General features: G+C 44.6%; 1 protein-coding gene across 6 annotated transcripts in view; it reads right to left on the reverse strand.

Annotated features, from left to right (window-relative positions):
• Positions 1-18988, reverse strand: part of UBR4 (ubiquitin protein ligase E3 component n-recognin 4) — an 80024-nt gene extending 61036 nt beyond the window's left edge. For 5 of the 6 annotated variants that reach the window (XM_064678889.1, XM_064678888.1, XM_064678886.1 and 2 more), the window contains exons 1-28: positions 18823-18987; positions 15064-15161; positions 14091-14194; positions 13306-13435; positions 13059-13198; positions 12629-12731; positions 11941-12082; positions 11661-11785; positions 10884-11008; positions 10600-10659; positions 10284-10474; positions 9898-9997; positions 9654-9791; positions 9051-9168; positions 8445-8632; positions 7730-7889; positions 7521-7606; positions 6395-6564; positions 5445-5727; positions 4697-4829; positions 4201-4280; positions 3455-3583; positions 2820-3002; positions 2497-2619; positions 2180-2409; positions 1425-1549; positions 759-856; positions 511-668 (exon numbers count right to left, since the gene is read on the reverse strand). In XM_064678889.1, the coding sequence (XP_064534959.1) occupies positions 511-668; positions 759-856; positions 1425-1549; positions 2180-2409; positions 2497-2619; positions 2820-3002; positions 3455-3583; positions 4201-4280; positions 4697-4829; positions 5445-5727; positions 6395-6564; positions 7521-7606; positions 7730-7889; positions 8445-8632; positions 9051-9168; positions 9654-9791; positions 9898-9997; positions 10284-10474; positions 10600-10659; positions 10884-11008; positions 11661-11785; positions 11941-12082; positions 12629-12731; positions 13059-13198; positions 13306-13435; positions 14091-14194; positions 15064-15161; positions 18823-18953 (3851 nt within the window). In that variant the 5' untranslated portion in view covers positions 18954-18987. Of the gene's footprint in view, positions 1-510; positions 669-758; positions 857-1424; positions 1550-2179; positions 2410-2496; positions 2620-2819; positions 3003-3454; positions 3584-4200; positions 4281-4696; positions 4830-5444; positions 5728-6394; positions 6565-7520; positions 7607-7729; positions 7890-8444; positions 8633-9050; positions 9169-9653; positions 9792-9897; positions 9998-10283; positions 10475-10599; positions 10660-10883; positions 11009-11660; positions 11786-11940; positions 12083-12628; positions 12732-13058; positions 13199-13305; positions 13436-14090; positions 14195-15063; positions 15162-18822 lie in introns of all 6 variants that reach the window. The other variant, XM_064678884.1, reaches the window with a different exon arrangement.
• Positions 18989-19623: the final 635 nt, after the last annotated feature.

Below are 19623 nucleotides of genomic sequence, written 5' to 3' on the forward strand. Positions count from 1 at the left end.
TCTGCATGTTAACTTTTGCATATACACAGTTACAACATTTTCCTAGACAGACTACACTCTCACACAGTGTGGCTTTTGGGTTTGTCTGCAGTGTCAACAACTACTTCTTGATTTCAGTGTATTTTAAAGTAAGTCCCTGGAAAAAGAAATGCATTTCATTCCCTCTTTATGCTTTTAAAACATCACAAAAATGAATTATAACAAAGAACAAATCAATTAATTAGATCTATATTGTCTCAGTTTATATTCCAGTTTCTTCAAGTCCATATTTGACAAAAAAAGAAATAAGGGTTTCTCTGAGGGGGTCGGACTTTTGAAGAGATGAGATGAAGACAGAAAGACTGCCTTTATTCACGTAGAATTTAGAACTGCAAACTGAAAGCTCTAGTTCAAAATACAGCACCAGGTCAGTGAGTTCCACCCGCAGAGCCTGATGAAGTCAGCCATTGAGGACAGCAGACAGACCCACAGTGTCTGTAACACATAATGTATGGAAAATCCATCACTTACACAATGAGATCCCCGGTGAGCCTGACCAGGGACAGCAGGGTGTGCTTCAGGGAAGCTGCCAGAGGCAGGGTTTGGCTGCAGAGGGTGCCCAGGTGGGCAGCCTGGACAGCACTGATGTAGCTTTCCGCAGGGATCGTGTCATTGGCAAAGGCATTGCGCTGGGGAGGGACACACACACATCAGAACCACCCACCTCCAACACAGTGACACCCCGCCAACCATGCCCAGAGATTCCAGGCTGGACTCACCCATGAGCCAATGTTTGGAAACTCGTTGGTGTGAATGTTGTTCCATGACTCACACAGAGTCTGCACAGCTGAAGGCAAGTTCTGAACAAGTGCTGGCCCTGCAGGTAACACAGAATCATCAGGATCTGAGTAATTTCACGGGTCCTGTTGAAACCCAGAATGCTTTTACAATACTCTTTAAATCAGATCATTATTTAAGACACAATTGTAGCCAAACTGAGCTGTAATTCTGTTGAGGGCTAGTTTCAAGCTTTTCTACAAGTCAAAATTATCCCTACATTTGCAAGAGTTTCTCTGCTTCTTTCACTTTATTAAAACAATAGAAAACAGGGCAAAAATACCAATTCACAGCAGTCTTCAACACAGCAACATTTCATAATTCCCCTTATTATTCCATGCCACCAGCTCCGATACGGTTATAAAAGCATTTCAACAATCCGGACAAGCCCACAAGACAGTTACTCTTTCAAGCTTTGCCCAGCTTTTTCAGTTTTTAGGATACCAAAAGGAGACTTCCAGTGTGCTGCTGGCAGGATAACTCCCTCATTTGAACAGAGCGGTGAAGAACACATGAGCCAGCACAGAGCTTTGAAATGGAATGTTGGCAGCATTGTAGAAAGCTTCACCTTTACAGAGAAGGCACAGTGAGCTCTCCAGCATCCTCACCTAGAGTGTTGGACTTGCAGCGGCTGGACCCGATGGCCAGGACAGCAGCATAACCCTGGAGCTTCTCCTCAGAGGGTTTGTTGTCCGTGGAGCCCTCTTCAGACAGGCTCCGGAGCAAGTAAGATCTGTGTTCAGGATGGAAAGGATTTACTTCAGGAATCAGCTCTGCATTTCTGAACTACATCTGTCAATACAGTGACAGATAAACAGCAAACTTTTGAAGCTCTGCCCCATACTTCATCTTGTACCACGAAGGGAGTTGTGGGCTTTTATCCCGCCAAGCTACTTATGAGGAGAAGTGCCCATTCCAAAGAAAAAGCTGATTTACTTTTGCTTTCTTCTACACAGGTTTCTAACGAGAGTTTACAAGACTTCAGACTCTTAATGTAAGAATTAACCCCCCTCTCCTTCTTGATGGTCTGACAGCCTCAATATTATTCCAGAGAAATAACCTTAAGCAGCACTATCCTACAGAGTGGTTTTATCTTTCGAGGAAAAGCTGGTTTTGCAAATTTGCAAGGAAGCCTTGGAAGATCAGACAAGGTGGTTACTTAGATACAACAACTTCCATACATGGCTTGAAAAGCTACTTTTTATTCTTCTTTTAAAACAATGGACATTCTAGAGGACATAAAGTAATTACACTGGACTATAAAAAAACTCAGGCACCTCTAAGAAGACAATACACAAAATGCAAAGAAAGCAAAATGCACTGCAGGGAATTGCATTCCTCCTGGAGATCCCAAGGACTGTACCTGGTAAACGTAGCATAGGTGTCAATGAGCTGCAGAGTAGCAGGAAGGAGGTTCTTGGTTATCTCTGAGGATTTGTGGGGATCAGTTTCCGCAGCTAACTTGGAAAAGTGCTCATCTAGAGAAACCTGAATCTTGGAAATTGCAGCATCGAGGGTGTAAATGGATTGTAAACTGGGAACTTCGTGCAGCTGGAGAATAGTTGTGCAGTCAACAGCACAGAAAGAAGATATCTGCAAATACAATGGGAAGCACCAGTAAGTGCGAATCATTCCACAAAAACAAGTTCCATGTGCATGGATGCATTCCCACCATCTCACCTGTCGAGCAAAGTACTCCTCGGCTATTTCCACGTCGTACTTCACTGAGATGCACTTACTGGAGGTCAGTTCGACGAGAGGAGCAGCATGTTCAGCTTTCATGCCCTGCCTGACAAGGTGATCCTAGAGATGGCAAAAAGCAGACCCATCGCACTTTAATAGTGCTCTACAGTTAAGCACTCTGCCAATCACCAGGCTGGAACACTTTGGAAAATACAGGCACAACTTTCCATTTCTCCCCACCATGCCCACAGAACAAATCCTATGGTAGAGACAGACATTCTTACTATCAACATCTCAAAATAGCCCAGTCAAGGCTGTACCTTGATCCATGTGACATAAGAAGGGATTTGCAGGCGGGAAGACCAGCGCAGCGTGTGCAGGAGGTCACAGTCGCTCATCTCAGGCGTGTTCATGGCCAAGTGGTGCATGTAGCTTTTGGAGGGAGGCAAAATCCCCAGTATCCGCCACAGGATCAAGAAGTAGTACTGAAGGGCACAGGCTTCCTAAAGAGAGGAACAGTAGGATAAATTAGTAAAGAAAGATACAGTCTCCATCATTATAGCTACTGAAATATCTCATCAGGGACTCCAGACTCTTGCAGATGTGCCAAATCAGATGAACACATTCTGGACTGAGTTTCTGTCATATTACACAACAAAATATGCAACAGAGGAGTGAGAAAAGAAAAAGGAAAAATTATACAATTTTCTCCTGCTTAATCATGTTCTAACCAGAACTACTGGAATTACCAGGGACTTACAGCAAGTCTGAAACATATTATGAATAACAAACTCGAGAGATGTGCAGCCACCATAAACACTACAGTTAGTTGGGGCCTTTGTAAATTCCCCGTTACTCCAACCACTGCCCAAACCACTTGGGTTAAATACTTTGCTTAAAAATCCTAATTTTGAAAACTTGTTATTCCTCAACACAGGCAGCAAGACAGTCTTACCAGTGCTGTGACAGTTTTGTTCTCCCTCCTCCTGAGCGTATCAAACTGGGACCCAGCTGCAAGCAATGAAGTCAGGGCTGCGTAAAGCTCATCGTACTTCGTAGCCCTGGAGAAAAGGACCTCACAAACCTGCAGGAGATGACAAGTCAGGACTGATGCTTTGCAAAGCATATATACAGCCAAGCTCTTACTCTTTTAAGTATTCAGAATACCCACAGCCCAAAACTAAGCAAAATAAACCTTCGGGAAGTGAGTTCTGCCAGGTATTTCTCTCCTCAGTCGGATAATCAATGAACTGGTGATAAGGGAGCCTGCATGGGAGCAAGTCCACAACCCTGATGGCAACAAATGTAGAGAGGAAACATAACCCAGGAAGAACATGGAGCAAAGTGATGAGAAACAACTCTAATGCCACGTCTTCATCTCAGGTGTTTCAGCAACACTGAAAAGCAAGTGTGGATAGGGCAGGCCTCTCTGTTCCAGCACTGAATCCCAAGCATTCCTACAAAGTAGTCCAGCACATCTTCACAAACTTTGCATGCTGAATTCCCTGACATGCAACTAGGTGTAAAAGGGAATCCCATATTATCTTATCCAGCCACTCTTTTTTTCTCCACTTAGTGAAAAATTTCTGGTCTCTCTGTTTAATCAAGTCTTTCCTTCTTGTCTGTTTTCCCTGGCACTTGTCAAATCCACGTGGCCTTGTGGAGACTTACAGGAAGGTCTCTAAACCACAGTGCCCATACCGTGCTGTCCAGACGGTTCAGATCATCCTCAGAAGCTTCTAGAGACAGGATGCAGTAGAACCTGGGCTGTGGAACTGAGTCTGGAATGGGAGAACAGAAAATAACCTTCCAAGTGACAGTTTAATTAGGCAGCATTGTGTTATACTCTCTCCCCCATCCCTAACCTTTCACATTTAATACTACTACCAAATACTAAACCAGCTTCATGACACATTGTATGTGCTCTAACCTGTGGTATACACAGCCAAAGTTTTCCTACTCCTACAATCCTGGCACAATAAATACAAATATATTTTGAATTACTTGTACCATACTCCTAGATGACAGTAATTTTATTTAATAAAACTTTTCCTGTGTTATTAGATGCATTTTTATCTATTGTAACTATGCCCATTAAAAGCAGGAAAAGCTGCCCAGACCAGGGCACAGGAAGGGCTCACATTTAATTTCAAAAGTAAATCCTGGAATAAAAAGTTCCTTTCATTTTCTTTCTTACCTGAAGAACAGTGTTTGGTCCAGTTTTCTTCCACTTCTTTAAAGCCATGATAAAGTGGGACAGACGTTCGTCTGCCACTGTCCTGGGATCCACTCCCCCAGCCAATGGGTGGAGTCAGCAAATTATACTGTACCTAAGTTACAAAATGAACAAACAAAAAACCACCCATGGCATCCTTGTCATTGAGGGATAGGGGGACAATACCACCCCCCAGAAAAAGAACCATAGAATAGAAACAACCCTGCTTAAAGCAGAACATTGCACACTTCTGAGAAAAGCCCTGGACCCTCTCTGATGCTTTTTAATATGAAGGGAGCAGTTTAAATCAAAGGCCAAACTTCCCACAATTGGAAAAGCCAGGCACAAAGCACCAGCATCCCACTAATGAGAAAACCAGAAATCCAAAAAACCTCAGTGGTGAAACACTAAAGCAAAGAAAAGGTAGCTGTGAAATGATGCCTAAATACCCAAACACTCAAGATTTTAAAGATAAGGTGGAACAATCATCCTGTCCTGATCAGGAATTAGGATACTAATTAGACCAGGAATTTTCACTCCAAATGAAGCCAGTGCTAGGAATCAGCAGTGATAGTTAATCATGCCTTGTAACTCCAAAGGCTGGTAATAACATCAAAACTGATTTACTCACAAAGGTCATGAAGAGACCAGAACACACCAAATGATTGCCCGTTACACATTTCTGCTGGGTGATCAATTAAATATCCAGAACATGATGTCAAAGCCTAACCTGTTCAAACAGGTACATGGGAGCTTTGGAATATTGATGGAGCAGGTAGTCAAACACCAAGAGCAGCCGTGCCACGATGAGTGGCACAGAACACTGCTGGGTCTCCATGTTTGCTGTCAACTCCACAATTGTCTGGATACAGAGCATCATGATGGACCTGCGGCCTCTCTCTGAGAAATTGTGGAAAATAAGCAGCAGCAGCTGGAGATGTTCCACATTCAGATCTTCTGTGTCACTGGGGACAGTCCCCTGCAAGGCATTTTGCTTCAGGGTGCCCACAAACCTGGCAACAGAAGAGGAAGTTTATAAAGTTTACTTTTCCCCCGCTTAAATCTCTATTTAAAATCTCTTTAACTAGAGGTTAGAGAAACATTTTCATAATTGTAGTTTTCTGCTTAAATACTGGTCATTTCACTAACTGTTCACTACATTGCCTATTGGAATGAGATTACACAAACACTAAAACCTACAAACTAAATTAGCAGCAAAATCATTTAATGGAAAATCGGAACAATCATTCAAAGGGAGAAAGAAGAATTCAAACCTGTTCCCATGGGAAAGGCTGGCTACTAGAGCTTTAAGAAAGCTAAACCCTATCAGAGACTTTCACATCCAGGTAACGGCAGAGAGGAACAATCCTGGCACCATCCTAACAGAACCTACTAGAAATCTGCTGAAATAGACATTCTCCTTCCCTTTTTAAAATCAGCATTGCTGTAATTCAGCCTCCTCCCACTTAATTCCTGATTTTAGGTCTCATTTCCTACGTTCTGGATGAAGGACTCCAGCGACATGGCAGAACGATCCTCTGCTCCTCCAAGCATCACACAGATCACAGCTCAGAGAACACACGCGCACTTGTTACACCGGGCCCAGAGAGTTTTCACTCGATGGGAAATGAGAGAGGTTAAGAGATTATTGATTTTCAGCTTCACATAAAATTATCTCACCTTTCCCAGACTTTAAGGCATTCTGGAACATCAGGATCTCCCTGGGCAGTGGCTTTATGCTGCCAAATCAAGAGAAGCCGCGAGAGCACCGACAAACTTTGAGGGTGGATGTAGAGAGGCCACGGACCTTCAGAAAAAGGGGCAACTCCCAGCTGCTGAAGAAGTGTGTTCTGGAACAAAACAGGGGCTCATTGGAAAGGACCAAGTCCTGTCTGATGGTTTAATTAATTAAAAGTATGATCTGAACATAGAGATGATAATAATCAGCAGGGCTCTCAGCTCATAAGGGCTCCCACAGCAATAACTCTCCTATCTCAAATAGCTACTGAGGGACACTTAACGCTGTCCCTCTGCCACCTAAAACACAACAAAGTCTCAACACCAATACAGAAAAAAAAAGGCATTAATGAGCTCTACTCATTTACTGCAATATCACAGCCAGAGAGATTATGTTCAGCGTCTATGAATTTGGAAGAAGACCCCTTTGACTGATTACAGCAATACTTGTTTCTTTTTAAATACAGGAAAAAGGCAGATTGCTGAAAAGTCCAACTGCTTTAAAAAAACCCAAACAACAGAGTGTTTTAAATACAGTAGAAAACAGTCAGCAAAGTATAGGGATTTAATTCAGTGATGGGTAAGCAGGTTTGTAACCTATCCTTACAGGGTTAAGTCAGGTCAGCCCATCACCCAGCAAAGAAACCTAAAGGCTACAAAGTTAGTACATGGAAGCAAAAGGATTAATTTGATTCTCTCCTGAGAGAATTCCAAGGCTTTTTGGCATCAGTCCTGACAGCAAAGCAAATCTGCAGGAAAGTCTCTTGATAAACTCATGGATAGAGGCAACTTTCCAAAACACAGACCTCATTTCCTTCTCAGCTTTCATCACCTTCAAAGTTCAGTAGATTAGTTTGAACTCTAGATGTTAAGTTTACACTGTACAGGATGTTTTGTACTGGATGACTGCAAAGGTCATTCAAATCACTGGATTCAAAATATTCCAGCCTCTGCTTGCAAATTAGCCTCAGAGCCAAATGTAATCACCAAGATACTACTCTAGGTGTGGAGAATCCTTAACAGACACCATCACTTCTTCATTTTATTTACACATTCAATCCCAGATTACCTGCAGGGCAGGGGACTGAAGATCTGAGGTCACCAGGGAATGGTTGAAGTGATAGAGCGCAGCAGCAAACTCCTCATCTGACGTGCCTGTAAGACAGGGATCGAGTGCCCTTTACTACCTTTGCTCTCCTACATTTAAAATTTTGACATGAAACTAAGAAAACACACACTTCTAAATCCTCCAGCTCTATCGGAGTTCTATTCACTTACCCTTAAGCCCATCCTTGTCCACCTCCTTGATGATGCTGGCCAGTGTTGCCATGTGCTGCTCCGACAGAGATACACTCAGGTAGTTGCGAATGAAGTTATTCCTGGAGTTCAGCATTGAAGAAGTGATAAAGTTCAAAATGTTTGAAGCTAGGCTCAAAAACTGCAAAGAAAAGAGAAACACACTATAGAAGCAAAAAAAGCAGAGAGACAACATTAAATAAAAACTAAACCACCAGCAAAATAAATCAAGTCCCTTAATTACCCCCTAGAAGTGGAGGACAGGTGAACTCATGGCAATCCAGCTCACTGGACTGTGGTCTGTACCAGGACTGATTCTAGAACTCTCTCAGAAGGTAGAAGGGCTCCAACTTCTCCCCTGCAGTATTTATTTTTGTCTTTACCCAACAGAGTTAGAGCTAAAAGCATTCTATTAGCAAGTCATTTCGCTCATCGTTCTGCCCCCATTTTCCCTCTCCCTCTGTAACCCAAATAGATACTATCTGCAGTCTCTGCTTCCCTGGCAGCAACAAATCCTGTGACATTCCACTTGACAGGAGACTATAGAAAACATCTCTCCTCAAAGTCAAGACACTTGTGATTCTCCATCAGCAATGCACTTATGACATTTATCATGTTGCTGTGTAGCTACTCACTGACAGGTAGACAATGCTACAGCCCAGTAGTGATTTCACTGAGCCCCAACACCTCCCCGTACCAGCTCTGGATCCTTGCGACTGGCCAGGATGTTCCCATTCTCTCCACCACTCTGTTTGTTGGGGCTTTTCACCCTTGGTGAGCTCTCCAAAGGAGGTGGTGGAGGGGGTGGTGGTGGGGCCACCTTCTCTTTACTTGGAGAGATTGTCTCTTCAAACCATTGCCCAAGGATGGGTTCACTGTCATCATCTAACACATGAGATAGGAAAAACAAAACCATATTATTATAAGCAAATACCTTATAAAACTACTCAGCCTGAAAAAGGCCTAAAATGGAATTTCAGTGAGCAGAGTTAAGACATCTGCTGTCTTCATTTCTGCCTTCCAAATCACACAGTGAAGCACTTTTACAGAGGTCCAGCAGGAATTTACAACAAGAAATTACTTCCACTCCTCTTGAGCAAATAATGCCAAATCCCAGCCACTTAGGCTTCAGTTTACACAACAGACTCCAGTCAGCACTACTTCTGCCACACAGACCTTACAAACTGTTGGGTTTTTTCAGCCTTACACGTCATTTCAATCTGAGCAGGCAACAGCCCAGTAGCCAGGTTCCCCCTAAATCTGAAAGGCAGTGTAAAATCCTGATTGCTGCAAACTCTGTTACCTTGGCTGCTGTCCTCCTCAGTGCTGCTGAAATCATCCTCATAGTAGGTGTTGGAGTCAGTGGAGGCACTCGCGTCGCTGCTCATGGAGCCCTTCCTCTGGCGCTGCAGGACACAGGCCTTAGAGAACAGCACATTTCAGGATTATGAAAGGTAAGAATTTGAAAATAAGAGTAACTTCCTCATGCCTTTTAATTTTCTTCTAGCTAATCTTTCTCAACTAATTTATGGACAGTTTTTCAAGGCTTCTTCCACTTAAGTTTTATTTCAAATTACACAGGATGGTTGGAAACAAACAATCTATGTCAAGTTCGTAAGCAACACTTGAAGTCAACAGCTCTAACCTAAAAGCATCGGTTTTGAACACAGGCTTTTCATCTTCCCATTAAACTCACAAATACCACTGAACTTACAGAAAAAGTTCACTTTCATTAGAATGAGTTTGTCAAATATACATCTCTGAAAAGAGGGAAGACAGAGGCCCCAGCTGACGACTTCTGAAAGAATTCTACATTCCTCTCAGCACAGTCACAGTTTGAAAAGTGAGAACTTTCCATGCTTAGGGGTGGTTCAGATCCAGAAGTTCTCTGTGTGCCAGTTCCTACCTTTCTGTAGGAAGTGGAGAGCAAAGTCAGCAGCAGATTAGTGAGTGGCACAGAGTCTATGAGCCGCTGAATCCTCTGGATGGACGTGCTTTGAGCCATGATATCCAGCACTGCTGGGGGACCGTCACTCTCCCAGCCCTGGAGCAGAGAATTTAAAATTGAATTGAAAACAAGAGAATTGAGAAGTGTGTTTGAGTGCAGAGGGCAAAATGCTTCACGAGAACACGCAATGGTCCCTGCATACCTTGTGCAATGCCTCCACTTGCAGATCTTGGAAGAGCGATGACAGCAATCTGATGGCATGATTTGCCAGCACCACCGACAGCACACCAAACCCTTGGTGCCTACAGAAACACAAAGGACACAGCACAATTTCAGGGGGTAAATAAATAAATAAATAGATAGATAGATAGATAGATAGATAGATAGATAGATAGATAGATAGATTAAATTGAGTGAACTGACTGCCTTGATAAACTGAAGAAGATAACTTTTCTTTCCAAAACTCAAGATTTGAACTATAAATGGAGTGAAATAAAATTTCGAGAGACCAGCAAGACCCCACAGTAGTTGCTTGCTGGGCATGGTTATATCCATGGACAATGATTCCTGCAGTGGGGTGTTACATACCCTTTCCCAGGTCCTAGTTTGGGAGACCCAACACCCTCCTTAGTACGAGCAATAATGTCTCTGACACGAAGAGCAGCCAGTGGATCCTTCTCCTTTCCCTTATCAGCCAAGGCCGTGGGGCTGAGGTTCAAGATGAGGAAGAGGCTGTTCAGCAAACACCAAGCCCCGAGCAGCTGGAAGTTCTGATAATGCTATCATACCAAAAGTCAGGAGGAACAGGGGAGAAAAAAGCACCAAGACAAAACAGTATCAATCCAAATGCCAAAAAAGACCAGCACAAAAATAGGGGAAAAGCTTCCTGAGATGGAAATCTTACCTCACCCCCTGCACGGCGTGAATTGCTGATGGCTTGCCCAATCATTTCATAGATTTCAAGCTGCAAATAAAGCCAAAACATTGGTAAGGTGCTCCACTGGGCAATAATAAAAATAAAAACTCAAAATACAAGTGTATTTTTCCCCCTAGAATTAGCCACTCTTTAATTCCTTTACCAGCAAGGTTAATGCCTAGAAATAACAGTCGTTGCAATCCAAATAAATACAAATTCTACACATTTCATGCGCTGAAATGGAAAACAATGAACACTCTCTCATTACTTACACATTTCTGTACAATAGTAGCAGCATCGTTTTCATAATCTTCTTCTTTGGAACTTGTGGACCCGGTTCGTACCTGTTGAGTGCTGCCCACGTGCAGGATGGCCATGCAGGTGGCCACGCTCACACCTCAGGGGAAACAAGTGCAGGGAGAATTCTTAGTAAGAGCCAATCTTGGGATAAAATGTTCCTATTTAGTACATTAAAATGTGTCCGTAAACTTGACGGAATGGGGAATCCTCAGTATCACAGTTGAGATTAAAAAATCTTCAGTACCCCCAAAAGAGGAAAGTTTTATCCTACAAAAACACATGGGAACAGTTAAAAGAGGAAATGGTTTACTATGTAATTCAACACCATTTTTAAGACTATCTTCATACTTGAGTGCCATATCTCTTTAAAGTCTCCTCCATGCCAATTAAACACTCAGGATTTTGGTGTACTTAAACCACTCCTGGAGAACAAAGTTGATTTGGGGCTACAATCAATTAAGTTGAAGCCATAAAAGCATTATAAAAATATATTATGCTCTGAACGTTACAAAAAGAGCAGAAATCACAGGCCTTTAAGATGTTAAATCACTCAGCCTTTTTCTTAGATACTGACAAGAACAGTGGCAGAATGTACCAGCATTTCAGGGCCACTGTAACAACTTCAATATTAACCCAGTCACACGCATTGCCACAGAGCTTTCAAATTCACGAGAAATAAAGGTTACCTGTAGGCTGAGCCTCACAAAGCAGAGCAAAAAGCTCCAAAAAACCAGAGGAGATCCACTCACCTGCATAGAGACAGCTGAGAGCAAGAACAGTCACGTCTTGGAGACGTGTGGGAGTCAGGGGCTCCAACACAGGCAGAGACAGAGTATCCAGTGCCATGGTCACATCTATGACCAGGGAGTGGAACCTGCAGGAAGGACACATGTTGAGGTTCAGCAAAGTGACGAACACGAGAGCTCAGAGGAGCAGCCAGTGAGCGACACTGTCACACCAGCAGAGTCATTTCCCCTCAGACCTGTGGGGATGTACCAGGAGGTACCAGAGAGCAGTGACGGCACTGACCCGTTGCGCACAGCGGTGGCATCGGCCACTGTGGCTGGCATGATGAAGAAGGAGTTGGCTGACACAGCATCCTGAAACCTGTTGATGTATCTCAGGAAGTACGGCAGGTTCAGGCAAACTCGCAGCAGCTTTTCAGAGCCACCTACCAAAAATAACAACAGTGTTATTTTACTGTTTCATCAGAGAGCTTCTAAGCAGGACAGATCTAACGGTCCGCAATAATTGACTTAATTAGTCTTTGTGGTGAGAAAATGTCATCAGAAATAAGGCAATAGGATAAAGAGTAGTTTACAACACATAAACCAGTTGGTCAAGTTTCCAGTCCCTACTTGTAATGGGTGTCACAAAGCTCTGTGTCCATGCCAGATGGCACATCAGGTCTAGTTGGTTGGACGTGATGATCTCCAAGGTCTTTTCCAACCTTAACGATCCTGAGATTCTATTCCACACCTGCTCAATGACCCATCCCATAAACTGTTTCATATTGTCCATCTTATTTACCCCTCACAACACAAACATACTGACTGAGTGCAATGAAAACTCCACTCCAGCCACAACCTCCCCTGGCAATCACTATGAATCCTTTAGGCCAGAGAATTTCCTCCCACTCAGAGCTGTGAGGTGAAACACTGAGAGGCATTTTTCTAGCACTTTTTTTGACCCTGAAGCTTAGAAAGCTGATTCTCACCAAGTTCTTGCAGGCTGGCCACATTCTGAGCAATGAATATGCTTTTGGTCTTTGCTGCAGAGGTTTGATCCGTGGCAGCTTGATCCTCATTCTCTCCTTCCACCTAAAGCAAGCACATACTAAATATATTACAGAGGCATTAAAATATACAGTATTGCTGTAAGTCTCTATACAGGAGCAAGGTGGATCAGCAGCAGGACTCAAAACAGCCATGGATATCACTGAACATTGCCCTCCACGAGGAAACAAATCTACTACTGCCAACACAATGCCAATTGCCATTTTCCACTCAACAACATGCAAGCAGGATTTAAATACTTAAGGTTTTCCTTACACTTGTATTAAATTACCACTTGCAGTCCTCTGCCCTCCCCTGCACTATGTTACTAATATTAAAATTCAGACTGGTTCTACTTTAGGGTTTTTTCACCTGTGTCTCTTGTGTGATGGATGGTGATGATGAGACTCTGGGGTTAAAGACTGATGTCAACTGGTTGAGGAAGTTCATCTGCACCTCCTTCTGTCTCAGCTCTGGGCTCACCGGGGAGGCCAGTTCCTTCTGGTCCTCAACTGCAGGGTAAACAACAAACCACCGTGTCATACAGCAAACCCCCAGGACTTTCTGTGCCTAACTCCAGTGCTGCAGGGAAATACACACAAATGTATTTCCTCCCTACCATCAGAGAGGGTTTTGACAGTCTGAGGCAGCTTGGCTGATTTCATCATTGCTGTGAAGGTGATAATTTCTGTCCGGTCCAGGCGGCTGCAGCCTGTGCACAGTCCCTTTATCAGCAGAATGAGGTGTTTCTACAAAAAGAAAACAGAAGATATAAAGTACAATTTAAACTCTCTTGATTCCAATTATTCCTCCATATCGTTTACTGTAGGCAGCTGGATTAAGAGTAATGCAACTTCAGCTGGCAAGGCCACTGCAACAGCTCTAATCCACTGGGATCTCACACCAAAGATCGTGACAGATTATTGACTGCAGGTAATTCAGGTCACCAACACCGGCCCTGTGCTTCTTATGGAAAATACCTGGAGAAGCTCTCTGCGATACACTAGATTATGTGAACCCTTCTCACATGCCTTTCCTCTTCTAAATAGATATAAGCTTTCCCAGATGATTAGAATACAAGCAGGAAAGAAATCACCTTTAAAAACACAACAAATAGTTTTGATCCAGGTTGTTACACAAAACCAAACCAGAATGTAGGAAACTGCAACAGAATTAACCAAGACTTCAGGTCACCTTTATTTCAGGTTGTAAGCAACCTGAGATTCTGAGTAAAGAATGCAGAGGGAAGACTCAGCAAGAATCAATAGTACACCTTAAATATTTTAAGAGCTTCATTAATAATTTTGCTTTATGCATGTAACATTAGAGCAAATATTTCAGATTTAGAGCCCAAAGTCCATTTTCACACTCAGGCTTGGCCACACTGTCAAAATCTGTGCTCACCTGTGACACAGCACATGCCTCATCTGGGTTCTCAAGCCGCAGCAGGGAGAATTCAATGAGGACTTTACAAGCAGCTGCCACCGACTGCAGTTGGTTTCTTGGTACTGAAAAAAGCAGATCCTTGTACTTAGAATAAGTTTTTAAATAATTCAGTGCAATAAGTTCCCAATGCTGTCAGTAGAAAAGGATGCTCTGCAGCGTGGGCACACACACAGTCCATCACGCTGAACGTACAGGCTCAATATAAATTCAGTCTCATGACGATGCAATCCAAGAAATGACAGTAAATCAGGATAATGCCTTCTACCAGACAGAGAAATTTAGACATATAAAACAGTTTCCCCAGCAACATTATTTAATGCTGACAGAAGCACTGAAGAACATGAAACGAGTCCACAAAGCCCATTTTTTTTTGTTGAAATTGCTAAATTGTCAGTCAGAATAACAGAAAATACTTTGAGTCACAATGTTTAGATCATGAACTCCAACACAGCAACACAACTACAGAATCCCAGAATGGTTTGGGTTGGAGGGACCTTAAGTCTCATCTCATTCCAAACCAGTGCCATGGGCTGGGACACCTTTTACTAGATCAGGTTGCTCCAAGCTCCATCCAACCTGGCCTTGGATACTTTCAAGGATGGCAGTGTTCTAACTCCTTAAAAATAATCTAAAAATCCTGAAAACTGAATCAAAAACTTCATTTGACCAAAAATTAAGTCAGGCCAATGAATAAGCAACCAAAAAGGCAACGCTGTCCAGTACTTGGCAGCCAAACACTCCCATCAACAAGCTTCCCTCTTCATCAGAACTGACATTTTGTCAGGATAAAGTCTGATACGTATATAATGTCAAGTCTGATTCAGGAAGAGGGAAAAAAACAAATACAAAAATGACAACAATTCTGATTTACCTTCACTATATCCCAGTCACAACACAAGAGCAAGAGAAGCAAAGGAGGGGGAACACTTACTTAGACCACACACAGTAGTAATGTAGTGTGTGGAAAGTGCAACGAAGGAGGAGTAAAAAGGCTCATATTGTTTGTCGTGGTGCAGGATTTCAGATTCACTGCAATGGGAGAACAGGAAAGATGTGTTAATCGGGTCCAGCACAACAGCAGCACCACCCAACACCCAAATATATCCATTAACAGAGGTAAGACAAGACCATTAACAGCTCTGAGAACACAACTCATGTCCTCAGGACTGAGCCCACAAGCAGCAGCCAGATCACCGCACCAGCACAGCTATCCACATAGGAAATTTAAGGAAATAATTCCAATATTGTAAATGTTTCTCCTTTAAAGCATCAACAGGTCAGGCTCTCTCCCAGCCAGAGGCTCATTAACCTTTAAGTTATTCTAAACTCAGCTGCCCAGAGTGTTTGGACTGTGCATTCTGCTAACGCTGGCAGGATTTGCCAGGCCTGGAGCACAGGCATTCCCTTTCTGTCATGGCACAGAGGCAACTGGAGTTTGTGCAATTCTGCAAATCAGAGGGATCAAACCAGGCAATTGCATAATCACAACAGCGCAGCATCTGCCATGAGCTGGACAGAGAAGGGTTTTGGCAGGTAAGTCAAGTCTCTGAGGTTTCTGTGAGACCCACTGGCCATGGAGATCAGCTATTTCTGACAGAGGTGACACTGTGCAGGTTAAAGGCTGCTGCAGTGGGGCCCCAACACACCCCACCTGCACAGAAACAGAACACACACAGCTCTGCCTCCACACCTACTTCTGCCTCTAACTTTTCCCGTGACAAAACTAGGGGATGTGGATCTCTGCCTATAAATTACTTGCTTTCACATTTCCAATCAGTGATGTGAACAAGCAAGTTGGAAGAACAGATTATTCAACTCAGGCTTACTTACAGAGGTTATTCCTGGAGGGCTGGTGGAGAGCAGAGGGCAGCAGTATATCCCACATGCTGTACCCAACTCCAACCATGATTCAAGCTTTGGGAATGACCAGTGCTGCTTCAGAGCACCAAAATGAACCCACATATCCCTTTCACTCAGTGACACACAACAATGCAGCTTCATCAGGGTGGGAGGAGGAAAAGGAAACACCATTCCCCGCTGACCTGAACAAAGCCCAATTTATGCCCAGTCACCTTCCTTTTTTCTATGCTAAGTGATTGTTTCCAGTCATAACAGCAGATGCAGCTGAAACAGAAGAAACTCTGGAACAGAATGATTTCTCCAGAAGAATGAACAGAAATACTCATGAGCTTTGCAGTTTGATTTCCTAGATTTGAGACTTTATTTTATTTAGTCTGTCTAAAAAGCTGAAATAGAAAAGCGCAGAGGCTTTACTTGAAGATATTTAGCAGCACAACATGACTGAGCTTCAACACCTCAGGCTTCACCTGAGTATCTCCTGCCAGAACCACTCTGCTGGGCAATGAACATGCAAAAAAGTCTGTGCTCTCTCAGACACTAATTTTGCTCACCCACCTCTCAGGCCCAACCCCAAATCAGCAGCAGGAGATGTGTGTGACGTATTTTAAGAGAACTAATTAGAACAATTTGGGAATAACAGAGCACAGGAGAGGTTGGCAGGCTCCTCAATTACTGCACAGGTCAAGGTGTGCAACACACAATGCCCAGGGGGAATAGGAACACAAAGGTGCAGTATCCAGCACAAGAGAGAGAATGTCACCTGGATTGGGCAAGGAGAGGGTTGAGTTTTAGTCAAACAAGTTGTGGGTGTTATGGTAGTGCAAAGTGGAAGGCAGCTGTCAAGTAATCATGAATCCTTGCAAATAAATCAATCTGGGATGTGCCCCAGAGTGTTATTCTGCATATACAGTGAAACTTAATAAGAACTTTCAGCTATTATATTGTGGTTTATTGTTTAAAGGACTTGTGCTTCCCAAGGAAGCTCATTTCTCAGGCTGGGCGAGAAGCCTATCAATATCAATATAATGCCAGCATCAAATCCCAGCTCCTCTCTCAGCTCCACTTCCAAATCCCAAACAGCCCAAAACAGACCCTTTCTGTAAGGCAGAAGGCACAAAGCAGCTTCTCCTTGAGAAGGCACCACACCAGGTGCAAGAATTCTGCCCTATGGAAACCCCTTCCCCAAAAACCAGCCTCATGTGACTGTCCCAGACTCCATGTTCCACTTCAGCTGCACCTTTCCAAGTCAGCATCTCCCTCATTTATGCCAATTAAGAGGCCAAATCCCATCAATGCCTGAATGTACCTAACAGGGTGTCACATGAAATGGGGGATCATCCCACACAGGGCAATACCAGTAACCCGACCACAGTTAAATTTATAAATGAAATAGAAGAGTTGTTAAAAATGGAGTTTATTGATTTATTTTGAAAACAATAAGACTAGTGATTCCACTGTCATCACACCAAGTTAATTTAAGGGGAAATCCAGTCACCTTGGGGTTGGCTGACACCACCAAGAACTTAACAACCACCTTCTAAAAATAATCTGAACAGATAAAATATTTCAGATGAGAAATCTAAAGATAGATTCTTGTTCAGCACAGAAAAGCACAGCTCTAAACACCAACGAGCTGTATTTATACCTTTGAGATTTGCCAATTATATCAAGGCATGAAATAAAAAGTATCGCCCTGCAAGAGCCCAAATCCTGCCGGATCATCAGACACAACTCCAACCTCAGGCAGTGCTGCTTAAAGGCAACAAACTGTTCTCTCAAGTGGGAAATGGAACCCGCATTCCCAGTAAAGGAGGAAACAGCCCACTCCCAGAACTCAAGTGGGTCTCAAGTGTCTCCAGGATATTCCGACGAAACACTTCACTTCAGGCACACAGACAGTGGAACTCCGCACAGACGAGTGACACTGAAATGGTCCTTAGAACAAAGATAGGCCAAAAAACTGCCCAAATTCCATCGGCACATTCTGGGTGAACCACTGCTCTGTGTAACAGGCACTGAACTCTTTGCACTGAACTCTTTGAATTTGGAGCATCCACTGCACACTCAGCCATTTGTTATTAAGAAAAACACCACGAGGCTTTAATTTATCATCTTCCTTAGCGCAGTGTTTATTTTATGTTTCCCAACAACTTACTGTGGCCAGGGTTATCCGCTCCAGTATGCCACTGGAGCGTTGTGGCATTCACACCTCCTATTTTAAGTCGTAAAATAAGCTATAAGTTGAATTAAACGGCTGCAGTGGGTACTCATGCTCGGAGTCCAACGCTTCTGGTTAAGAAAAGGCAGACCTGATTTGGTTCTGCTTTATTTCTCCTTAAAATATGTGAAGTATTGCAGTGGCAGAGACTTAGAGGGAAGTCGGTGCTCACCCCCTGGTCCCCTCAGGACCCAGGTGAGACAACACCTCCCCCGGCACCGCCGGACAGACCGTGACACGCCCGGACAAAGGCAAAGCCACAAGACCAGTCCCGAAGGCTCTGGGCGGGCGCCTGCCCACAGTGCTGCGGCCGGACGGGCACCCCCAGCCCGTTACGGGGCCTGAGGGCACAGCCGGGAGCTCCGGGCAGCGGGAGGAGCGGGGAACGGCGCTCGTGGCTCCTCCCGGGCAGCCGCAGCCCCGCCGCTTCCCCTGCCGGCACCTGGTACCACACACCGAGCACCGGGTACCGAGTGCCGGGTACCGAGCACCAAGTACCGAGCGCCGGGTACCGAGCACCAAGTACCGAGCGGGACCCGCCTCAGCCGCTCCCGCACCCCCAGCGCTGCCCCCCTGAGGGGAAGGCAGCCCCGAGCGCGTGGCCCCTCTCACCTCTCGATGACCGAGGCGAGCAGCTGCGGCAGCTCCTTCATGTCGAAAGCCGAGTAGGACGCGGAGAGCAGCGGCCGCACGGCCACGTCCCAGCCGGGCCCGGCCGCGGCCCCCGCGCCGCCCGCCGCCATCTTGGGCTGCGCTGGGCCGGGGCCGCGCCGGGCAGCGCCCCCTGCCGGCGGGGGCGACCGAGCAACGTCGCGCCGCCCCATTGGCCCACGACGCGGGCGCGTGCGCACTGCGTGAGTCAGCAGGTTTGGCGCGCGGCGCGTGCGCCGTGAGGAGGAAAGGCGGGAGGACGGGAGAACGCATGCGCCGTGAGCGCGCCACTCCCCCCGCCGGCTCCCTCGGATAGGGGGAGTTGGAGGGGACCAAAAACCGCTCACATAGCCCCCAGAAAAGCACCGAAACGGCCAAAACCCACTTAAATGGCAAAACCCCCCAAGAGCTAAAAGCCACTCAACCCCAAAACCCCCACTCAAATGGCCAAAAAAACCAACAGCCCAAACCCACTTAAATAGCCCCCAAACCCACTTAAATGGCTAAAACCCCCAATAGCCAAAACCCATTCACATAGCCCCAAAAAAGACTTAAGAGAAAAAAACCCCTCAGTAAATAGCAAAAAAACCCATTTAACTAACCCCAAACCCACTAAAATAGACAAAACCCCCCACTTAAATAGCCCTCCAAAAACCTAAATAGCCCCAAAAAACACCTAAATGCACCCCAAGAAACACTTTAATAGCTCCAAAAAAACCCACTTAAATAGCCCTCCAAAACACCCAAGTAGGCCCCAAGACA

The sequence above is a fragment of the Pseudopipra pipra genome, chromosome 22, assembly GCF_036250125.1.
Source record: "Pseudopipra pipra isolate bDixPip1 chromosome 22, bDixPip1.hap1, whole genome shotgun sequence".
Taxonomy (NCBI): domain Eukaryota; kingdom Metazoa; phylum Chordata; class Aves; order Passeriformes; family Pipridae; genus Pseudopipra; species Pseudopipra pipra.